The sequence below is a fragment of the Zingiber officinale genome, chromosome 10B, assembly GCF_018446385.1.
Source record: "Zingiber officinale cultivar Zhangliang chromosome 10B, Zo_v1.1, whole genome shotgun sequence".
Taxonomy (NCBI): domain Eukaryota; kingdom Viridiplantae; phylum Streptophyta; class Magnoliopsida; order Zingiberales; family Zingiberaceae; genus Zingiber; species Zingiber officinale.
Window position 1 is genome coordinate 94598658 of NC_056005.1, and position 10889 is coordinate 94609546.

At 37.0% G+C, this 10889-nt stretch overlaps 1 protein-coding gene across 3 annotated transcripts; it reads right to left on the reverse strand.

Moving 5' to 3' along the window:
• Positions 1 to 2403: 2403 nt before the first annotated feature.
• LOC122029865 lies at positions 2404 to 9555 on the reverse strand. 3 transcript variants are annotated; one of them, XM_042589009.1, is made up of 5 exons: positions 9365 to 9493; positions 9068 to 9244; positions 7238 to 7454; positions 5895 to 7162; positions 2404 to 2806 (listed from the first exon to the last, which is right to left on the reverse strand). In XM_042589009.1, exons 2-5 carry the CDS (start codon positions 9239 to 9241, stop codon positions 2777 to 2779), a joined length of 1689 nt encoding a protein of 562 aa, XP_042444943.1. In that variant the 5' UTR covers positions 9242 to 9244; positions 9365 to 9493; the 3' UTR covers positions 2404 to 2776. The 3 variants fall into 3 exon arrangements, with proteins under 3 accessions (XP_042444943.1, XP_042444941.1, XP_042444942.1); XM_042589007.1 differs by having other exon boundaries at positions 2462 to 2806; positions 9427 to 9555; XM_042589008.1 differs by lacking the exon at positions 2404 to 2806 and adding an exon at positions 4070 to 5812 and having other exon boundaries at positions 9427 to 9555.
• Between the last annotated feature and the right edge of the window lie 1334 nt (positions 9556 to 10889).

The following is a 10889-nucleotide window of genomic DNA, read 5'->3' on the forward strand; positions in this document are numbered from 1 at the left end:
ATGCCCGCGCTACTTAACTCAATCAATTTAATTGATGAGCTTGAGCTATTTAGTATGGTTGCTCCATCTAAGTTGTTAGCCTATGAGTACAATTATTTATATGTTGTTTAAACAATATAATAGATATGAAATATTTTTTTAAAAAATAAATAAATAGAGTTGAGCATATTACACTTGATTGAGTTCAAATTATCTGTCCGGATCCATCTACATGTTAGTCGGATCATAAAAATGGAATACATACTAGTACTAAAAACAAAGAGGGCATCAAACTTTACACAATGAATGAATGCGATTTTATGTTATTTATAATTCTTTTTATTATTTACATTTTTTGATATGATTGAATGGTTGGATTTATGTTATTTATAATTCTTTTTATTATTTAAATTTTTTGATATGATTGAATGGTTGGAGACAATTAAATGGAAACCTTTCCACCACCCATTGCAATAGGGAAGAGTCCTTTAAATCTCCACCAAAGTTGCATCAAACTAAAAATAAAGGTGGCAAGGTTCTTGTCAAAGGTACAATAACAACTTAAAGCAAGGGGAGAAAACTATTTGGTGCATCTTTTGTTGGGGCCTAATTATGTAGCTTTGCATATTGTTCTAAAAGCATAGGCCATCATTTGGCATAAAATGCCTTATTATTTGGCAAAAACTAGGGTGTCCATGGCGAAATGATTGCTATGCCTTCTAAAGTTATGTTTTTGCAAATGAATCAACCGATGAATTAATGGTCGGTCGCCCGTTCGAAGTTGAAACTTTGTTAGTGTCGCCAATATCAATAGCGAGATAAGTTTTAGAGTCCACTAGACATTCCTTTCTCGGAGAGGTATTATTCAATCTTCCACTCGAGGAATGATGAGGACAAACATACACGATGCAAGTGGATCGGATCGATAGCTTCTTTACCATTTGAATTCTCGAAGAAGCTATTGAGACGATCGATTCAATGTAGGTTATGATTAATTAGATGGGTCATGTTTTCAAGTTTGGAGAATGAAATGAAGAGGAGTATAAAATCATTTTTAGTTGTGTTTATTTGAAGGGATTAAAAATGATGTGAGAAAATTATTTTAATTATCTTTATATATTTCTTCAAAATTAGAGGGGAAAATGATAATAAATAATATGTTTCTAGTAATTTATCCCAATTTGGTTGATTCGATTCGAGAGGTAGAAGCATTCAACTAGTTTTGACCTAATTTAGGAATATACTTACCTTAGACTATGATGAAGTATAGTTATAGTTAGAAGTCTAATGATATTTCAAAGAAAGCCTCGAGGGAACATAGTGGGAGCGCAAAGGCAAAAGAATCTTAGACTACATAGAACGATAGTTGGAGTCCAATAAAATCTTATAGCTTCGAGGGAGCAAAGTGGGGATGGAGTGGGGGCATAAAGGCAAGCTGACCAAAGAGGAGCAATAGGTGGATCGATAGCGTAAGTGGATCTCTTTCGCGACAAGATGGAGCTCACTTGGGAGAGGAACCAACAAGTTGAAAAATAACTCTTTTATATATATATATATATATATATATATATATATACATACGAAAATATTATCCTACAGTATGAATGATGCGGTTGCGTGTGACTTGGCTGACCTGGACATGCCACACCAAAGAGAAAACACGTTAAAGAAAAAAAAAATGAAATATAGTTCCGCGAGTTCTAGTTTCGCCATCGCAAACGTTGATCGCTATTCTCCCTCGCGCCTCTCGTCAATCGCCACTAATCTTCACTAGACGACGACGGATCGTCCCCCGCTAGATCCAGATCGGATTCAGGCCGGATCACGACCAAAATCCGATCGTTTCATGGCCAAAATCGATTGCAACACTGGTGATGTAGCGCTATCGATTCTGGTCACAATTTGATAGAAATCTAACAGCGATTGCACCGGAACCCCCTAGGGTTCATATCCCCTTAGGTGTAGTTTCGATTTGGGCAGTCGACCGGAGGTCGTTGGTTGTGGGTGAGCAACGATTGGGCGACAAGCAAAAGGCCTACGGGCAAGTGACAGTCGATGGTTCTAGAACTCGCGGCGAGGTCGGCGAAGAAGACGAGAAGGAGCATTTTTTTATAAAAGAAAATACATGAAATTTCCATGAGGGATGCACCACACCAAACCACATTTAGAGAACCACAGACTAAATACACACTCTCTTATCTCTCTCTATATATAATTGATATAAAATTTTCTACTCACCATCAGAATAAATTAAAAAACATTCGCAATAGTCGACTCATCAATCCAGCATTATCAAGCCAACACAGCCAACAGCCAACCGCCGAGAAAAACAACTCTCATTCTCAAAAGAAGTCGTTTCACCCTAAAATGCCCCAATTATCCATTAACAATATAACATTATATATATAAGTTTTGCAAAACATATACAAGAGAGTTAAATCTCATTTCGTCCCTCTTGTTTACTAAAAATGATCAGAAGATATAAAACAACAGACACTATAACAAAGTTGAATGGTCAGAATAGTGTTAAGAAGTGTGTTTCCACATTATTGACATGGAACAAGGATGAAAAATAACATAAGTAATAAGATAAATAACTAATACACCTCTGATTCTTAATCTATGATCCCAGTTCACTCGCCTAGTTTCCTCCTCTTAAAACTCAATTTCCTGGTATAAACAATGCCGAGACAATGACAGTGGATATGCGCAAGACAATACTCAGCCGAATGGAGAATAGTTCTTGAGGATTTGTTGTCACAGATGATTTGATCATTGGAGTATCCTCGTGGCTTCATCACCAGCGCCTCTCTGATAAGGAGATTAACTAGAAGAAGAGAATACAAGTTAAGTGAAACAAGAAAATCATGATATTTATCATTAATAATAATCATAATAATAATAATAAAAAGGAGCAGCTATATATTTTATCTTCAATTGCATAGTGTCACTCGCCATCAGAGCTATGGATTTCACTCTGCTCAATACAGGCAAAATCTATCATTCTACCTGCTGATCAGTACATATTCTGCTAGTTCTGCGAGCTGTGGCTGCGAGCTAGAATCGAATCGATGAGAACTGCAACTCCATGTCCTTTTCTAGTTCTGAAAGTAGAAAGTGCGAGATAGGAAAAATTCAATAAGGTGTCACCCTCCTTTTTTATTTGGTCTCATGGCTGCTTTTCCACATCAGTGGCACCGGAAGTATGTGTCAACCAGTGTTTTAAATCGCGTAGCGTTGGTTCATAGCGTTTTTGTCTTGTCATTGCGTAGCGTAAATAGCGTAGCGTATAGCGCAAGCTTTTCGTGCACGTCAATGTTTAAATTTTAAAAAATTTCCCATAAAGAGTACCTTTACCTTTTGATTCACCACTACCAGAACATCCAATTGAATTTCCCCCTACACTTCCAACTTTTGATGATTGCGTACTCATACTTTGGGGACCTTCACCGATCTCTCGTAACAATTCAGTTTGTTTACTTTTAGATGCTCTAATTTTGTCAAGTGATTCTCTAATTTCTTTCTTAATATCATCCGGAACACTAACACAAGGTGCAACCCCTTTATGAGTTTGAGTTAAATGTTCCTTCAAGCGAGTAATCCCTCCATTCGATATATGATGACAAAATTTGCACCGAACAGCTTTTTCCCCTTCATTTTGATAACAATACTTCCAACCAATATCTTTTTTATCTTTTTTTGATAAATTCGTAGACATTGCAAATTCTAACTAGACAATCAAAATCCTAGAAAAACAAAAGAAAAAAATCAGAATAAATAATTAATTAATTAGAAACAAATCAGCAAAAAAAAAAAAAAAAATCAATCCAGGGCATCTGGATCGATCATTGCATCGATCCAAGGAATTGGATCGATCCAGCGATCGATCCAGGGTCGAACAGAAAGGATCTGGATCGATCCAGCGACCGATCCAGATCCTTTCTGTTCGAACAAAAAGGATCTGGATCGGTCGCTGGATCGATCCAGACCCTGGATCGGTCGCTGGATCGATCTAGATCCTTCCAGGGTCGAACAGAAAGGATCTGGATCGGTCGCTGGATCGATCCAGATCCTTTCTGTTCGACCCTGGATCGATCGCTGGATCGATCCAGATGCCCGACTTCTGGAAATCGCGAAATCGTTTTTGCTCCTTCGAGAAAAAAAACGAGAAGGAAAACCTAAACGAAGAAAATGAAAGGAAGGAGAAAAGCTTACCTCCAATCGCTGTCCCTCGCCACCACTCACAGGTCACTGCTCGCCGCTCGCTGCTCGCCGATCGCCGCCTGTCGCCTCTGCAGTCTGCCCTACCTTCGCCTCTGCCACAGTCACGATTCGACTCACCTTTGCCCTAGCTATTGGTAAGCAATTTGTAATTTTAGCGCCCGCTATAGGGCGCTAGGGCATGATAGCGCACGCTATGTGCGCTATCGACGCTTTTGTCCTGAATAGCGTGGGCTATTCGGGACAATTGCGATTCAGCGAACGCTCTGCAGCATTCGCTGGTCGTAGCGCGCTATTCGCCGCTATTGAATACACTGGTGTCAACACAGGCGAAACAACTTGATAGTGTTTCATTCCAATGGCTTGGAACGAAATATGAACCTTGCTTTCCATATGACATATAGTATGACAAAACAGCTATATCTATCAAGCTTAGTTGTTAAGAAGCTTCACAGTAGTCACATTTTCCTTGCTCTTTCCTTCACCATTCAACCATGTGAAACACTACTTATCAACTAAGTGTGCAAATACAAGTTCTATTTTTCTAAGTTATCCCTTAGGCATCATGTATTTCACAGAGATCATACGGGCTAATTACTAAACACGTTCAGGCCAACATATTTGCTTGCTTCACACTGGTAGATGAAGACTATACGTCATATAAAACTCTCTTTTTACGCGATAACCATATTCGTAACTCTACATGAATTTAGTACTCTAATAATGCATTGTCATACTGCTGCAGGTCTCACTAGTTTGCAGCGAGTCATACACTGCAACAAACCGCCCATACTAATTACAAGAACCAGGTAGAAGATATAGTCTTGGAGAATGCAGAAATGCATTGATTGTACAAGCTGTATTGCGTGCCACAATTCTTATATTAGAGTTCTTGAAATCAATATGTACCTGGAAAAAGGCTAAGTCATCCTTTCTCATGTAAGAAAAACTAAAAATATATATATAAAAAATAGCTATTTTCATTTTTAAGTATATTTAGGATAATTTAATTAATTCTACAATGATGTCTGTACACCATGGAAAAAAGTATTAGAAACAGTTATTGTACAATTGTCCTAGTTTTATTAGATTCCTTCAGTTAAATAGTCATGTAGAGTTGAAGATCAAATTAATTTATAGCTGACTACATATATTTTACATCAATAATCAAGCAAATTTTATCAAATTGTTCCCCCCTTATCCTCACTTCTCTTTTATACTCTCCTAAGGAGGGCCCGGTGCACGAAACTCTCGCCAATGCGAGATCTCAGGGAAGGATCTATCCTACGCAGTCTTACCCTGCTTTGCAAGAGACTGTTCTCACCTTCTCTTTTATCCTATCATCACCTGTAACAGTAGTACTCCATCCTTGGTGTTCCCAACCATCCGAGAATTTTGAAACTTGCGACAAACTCTCTCAGTAAGTAACTGAATGGTTGAGTCTAATGCTGCAGATTATTTGGTATACTCCTTTTTTACTTCATCCTTCTTTTCATTTAAAACATGATTATGTGACGTTGCTTCTCCACCTAGGTTGTAAAGTAAGCACTCTTGCTCCTTTACACTAGTAGTAAGTATTCTTGCTCCTTTACACTAGGGATTGAAGCAATTCCTAAGTGTGCCCCAGAGCACATCATTATTTGCAATACATGTGATTCGAAATTTCACAAAACAGAAATGGATCATTTACTAACCTGACGAGCAACTTGTGCTAGCCTCCTACTGTCTCTGGTTGACTCCATTATCTTGTCTGGTTTCTCATGCAAGGCACTTTCTTTATCTGCTTTTCTCAATTTCTTATTTCCTTCTAAATAAATATCTTTGTTCTTGTTATCTGGAGATCCCCTCTTTCTGGTCCTCTTAAAAGTATATTTTACAATTCTGTCATTTCCAACTTCAGCAGGTAGCCTACTTGATTTGCAAGGTTCTTCATCTTTAGAACAAAAATCAGTGGAGGGAGTATCAATCTTTTGATCGTTTCCTTTTAATACTAAAGTATCTGAATACCCAGTTATTGTATGATCTGGTGTCTTCAACATTGTTTCGCACTCAATGGCATCCTCCTTAATGGCTCCATCTAAAGGATAGCCTTCTTCACAGTCATGTGTGGTTAGTGCAACTTGATCGTTTTCAATGCTTACTTGACCAGCATTTGAACTGTTGACATTATGCAGTTTCATACTTCGCCTGGTCATTATTCTGCCGGTGTTCAAAATTGCAGGGATTACATGATCGGGGAACTCATTCAACTTCATATTTCTGTCTACAGAAGTTATTTTATTTTCGACAGAAGCCTCATCTGAACATGTAGTATCTGCATTTCTTTGCCCCTGCCTTTCACAAGTCATGGGCATGCCAGTTTTTCCAGCAATTTTAGTATTACTAATGTCTGGTTGTTCATGATCTTCAGTTTCATGAGAAGTACTGCAGCTTTTTGTGAGGAGCTTTCTAGCTCTTCTTCTTCTTGGAGAACGCCAACCGGAAAACTTACCTTTCTGGTTGATTTTGGATTTGTTTCCTTGTTGTGCTTCTTCTGATGGAGAACGCCAACTGGAAAACTTACCTTTCTGGTTGATTTCAGATTTGTTTCCTTGTTGTGCTTCTTCTGAATCAAGTGATTTTGCAACCTCTATTAGCATTTCGGCTGCCAGGATTGGGTCTCCAAGCCAGTATTTTTCATCTAGTTCATTCTCACATATTGCAGCTTCTTGCTTTACATTAGAGTTCAGGGCATGTCTTTCAGCAGGCAGATCTCTATCAGTCAATACATTTCGTTCCAATGCACGTATCCGCTGAGTACAACCGTTCCTAAAAGGCTCTGGCTCCTTGTTTCTCAATATCAAGGACACTAAATCAGGAGTGCCAGTAGAATCATCAGATGCAGTTGAATCTTTTGTAGGCTCCTTTTGGTTTGAATATTTAGCATAGGTGCTATGAGGTACAGTTTCCTGACTCGATGCAGCTACAATTAAGATAAAAGTTAGAGAACACACAGCTACAAAACTGAGGCCAGGTTGCCAAATCAGAGATATATTACCTTCATCAGGGTTATTTGTCTGCGAAATGATGCGATCATCTGTGTCTTTACCTTGTAGAGACTCACTTTTATCACTCTTCTGATTCTCCAGTTCAGAACTAACTTTCTGCAGTTTAGAATTTAGACGACGAATTGTATGGTTCGCCTCACGGAGCTGAACTTCAAGCTCTCGAATTCTTGTTGCTTGTGATAAGTTTACTGATTCTGTCTCTTTAATCTGAATACACATTTAAATTGATACTTCAGCAAGATATGCTAACAAGTTCAACTTTAACCTGCCTTATCAAATTCGAAAGAGGGACAAAATTGTTATAGCCAAATCACAAATAGTTGGGAAAAACGTGGCTACGATGATGATGACAAATTACAAAACAAAATAGTTTAAAGAAACCAAATTCAACAGTATTAGCTTCAAGAAAAACACTCGTAATATTTCTACTAAGATTGAAAAAAAAGTGTCACATTGTCTCCAATCAAACCTTTCTGGCAATGTAGTTTTTGTATGAAACTACAATTTTAGTAGCAACAAAATATTGCTTCATATCAAACTTCAGTAGCAAATTATGGTTAGGGTAGTCACTCAAAAGCACAAAATGGTTTGCAGATATACCATCAGAGCATAAGTTATTATAGTAACACATCAACACTTTACAAAAATGTGCCAAAAATACATTAGAATTCTTCATCAACAATAGAAGACAACTGATAAGAACACAGACTTTGCATTTGTACAATTACATTACATCTAATTGAAAAAGAACAAGTGCTTATTAGAGCATATTATGTGGCCTTCAGAGAGTTTAAATCTACCTTGACATGATGACTCTGTCTTATCACGCATGGTTAATATAATCATTGTCTCTTTCATTACACTTTCAAGGTCGAAAATGTGAAGGAGAGATCCCTTGGGAACGTTTGTGCCAAGATTGCAAAAGGCGTTTTCAAGTGGCTGACAATCGACCCACTACATGGCACTCAGACAACAAGCAAAAAAATGACTAAGAGATTATTATTTTGTTCCATGTTGAACTGCCATCATCAATCCAATGCTTTCTTCAACTGACATATAAATATAAATAAATTGACATTCGGCTTTCATGTATAGTAGACATGAATTATCAAAAATAACATCTAGATATGCTACGAAAAGACTTTTTTGCTTGAGCAGAACAAAAGCCCTAAAATGCAATCAAACAACAAATAAAACAGCATACTTTCTTACAACAATAATTTACAGAAATGCAGTCTCATTCTCTTAATTTATGCTCAGATCTTTCATGTAAAACGAGACTGGATTTAGACTAAAAAATGACCAGACATATGCATTTGAGTGTAGAATCAATCTGAACTATGTAAACAAATGACACTTACAAGTGTTTTCAAGAATATATATAGACTCCAATGTAGTCTTATTTGTCGGTTGACAGTGTACGATTTATGAGTCTTCAGATAAATAAAAAAGGCATATTCAGACAACAATAGAACATTTTGCTATCAATGACAAAGAATACTGCTCGAACAGCAGTTGGATCAGCATTTTTTAAAAGTTAATCTGGAATCAGAAGAAAGAACAGTTGAATAGTTCTTTCATGAATAAACCCTACTTGCAGGGGGCTAACAAGGAGGTTAGGCAGCTTGTAACATCCTTCCAACCAAAACGTAGCAATCCAAATAACAACAACTAATTTCACCGGACGCAATAGATTAGAACAAACAATGGAAGATCTCGAAGGGAAAAAGATTCCAGCTTTCGCACAAAATTAAATAAAAAAAATAAAAATTGGGGTTAGATCGTGCAAGCACTAACTGCAGGTAAACAAAAACAATTACCCTAGAGTCCATGAGAGCCTTGAGTCGAAGAATTAGGGCAACAGAATCTTCCTTGACGAGCGACGAGCTCTGCTTCCACTGTAGCGTCCGGCGCTCCGCCGCCAAAATCCTGATGGCCGACTCCTTCGCTGTGTTCAGGATGACGTCCGCGTACGCCCTCTTGAGCGCCGCCATTCTCTGATTACGATGTAAGAAAGCAAGAAACACGCACCGTCAGAGGCGATGAAAGGAACGAACAAGATGACACCTAAACTTCGAGAAAAAGACGGGAACCGCGAGCGGAGCGAGAAAGAATACGAGCGATGAAGTGAAGGATGAGAAAGCGAAGGATCAGGATGCTTTCCGGTCCTTCCCATTACCTCGGCGTCGCCGGCCATGGCGGAGAGAAAGGGGGGTGGTTGGCGGTTGAGACGAGCGGCGGAAGGGAAAGGAAAAACAAAGGGAAAAAAGAGGAAGCGGAAGTGGTTTCGTTAGCTCATGTTTTTGTCGCAGTAAAAAACAGTCAATGCCATTTCGTTAATCCTCAGGGTTTTTTTTGTTAATTTTCCCGCCGTTCTGTTCGCCCTATTGCCGATTGGCTGCTTCCTCGAGTTGGTTGACTCATTTACTAATATACCCTTCTTGTCACTATTTTATATATTTTTTTTATAATTTTAACCCTTTATTTTGACAAAATCATGTCCATTCACGGAATTTTTATTGTGCAGAAATAAAAAGAATGAACCATTAAAATTAATTTAATTTTTATTTAATTTAATAAAAAAATGCTTATATAGAAACTTTTTAATAGTTTGATCATATTATTTAATTTTGATTAAAAGTATTTTAAAAATATTAAAATCACTATAAAAATTTAAATTATTTTAAATGGCTACTATAATAATTGTAACAACTAGCTAATAATTATTAAAATGGTATTATTTTTTTAATCTAAATATTTAATTTTTGAAACGGATTAATTTTGAAGCAATCAATTTAGCACATAGAAATTTTCACCGACCACTAACATAAATCACAAATGTATTCAAAGTATCAATATTCTTAACATTATCATCTTATCATATAAAATTCCCAGCCGTTGCATTGACAGCTTATTATATTGTTGTGGCTTATTACTAGAGTTGTCAGACGGGTCAATTCATGACGGGACGGATTGGTTCGTGACGGGCCGATCATTTGATAGGACAGAGCGGGCCGATCCGTCAATTTGACGGGTTAGAAAATTTCCAACCTAACCCAATCTAAGATGTATTGAGGGTTTGACGGACTAACCCGCGAACCCATCAATTTTTTTTTTAAAAATAAAAAAATTATTTCATATCTTCAACATTTTACTTCGGAAGGGTTTCATCAATCAAATGTATAAATATGTATTTTAAATATAAATAGACATAAATTAGTACTTATGTTGGATGGAAAATATTATTTTTATTTCAAAATTATAATAAAAAAAGATAATAAATTAACATAAAATTGAAATTACATATGTTTCTCAATCCGCCGACCAACCCAACTGCCCTTTGCGGACCAACCCGCGTGGGTCACGGGCCTAGGCGGATCGGCCCACGGTGGGCTTAGATTAATAAAATTCCAACCCAACCCACTTAAATTATTTGACGAGATGGATCAATCCGACGGGCCCAATCAAAATTGATAGTTATACTTACTACAATATTGTTATGATGATTTTGATATTTTAAAATAATTTTAATTAAAAGTTTTTTATATAAAAATATTTTATATATAAATTTTTGAGCGAGTTAAGACCGCTACTATGTAGTTATTATAATAGCCCTAGAATAAAAAAAATTAAAAAACTTTT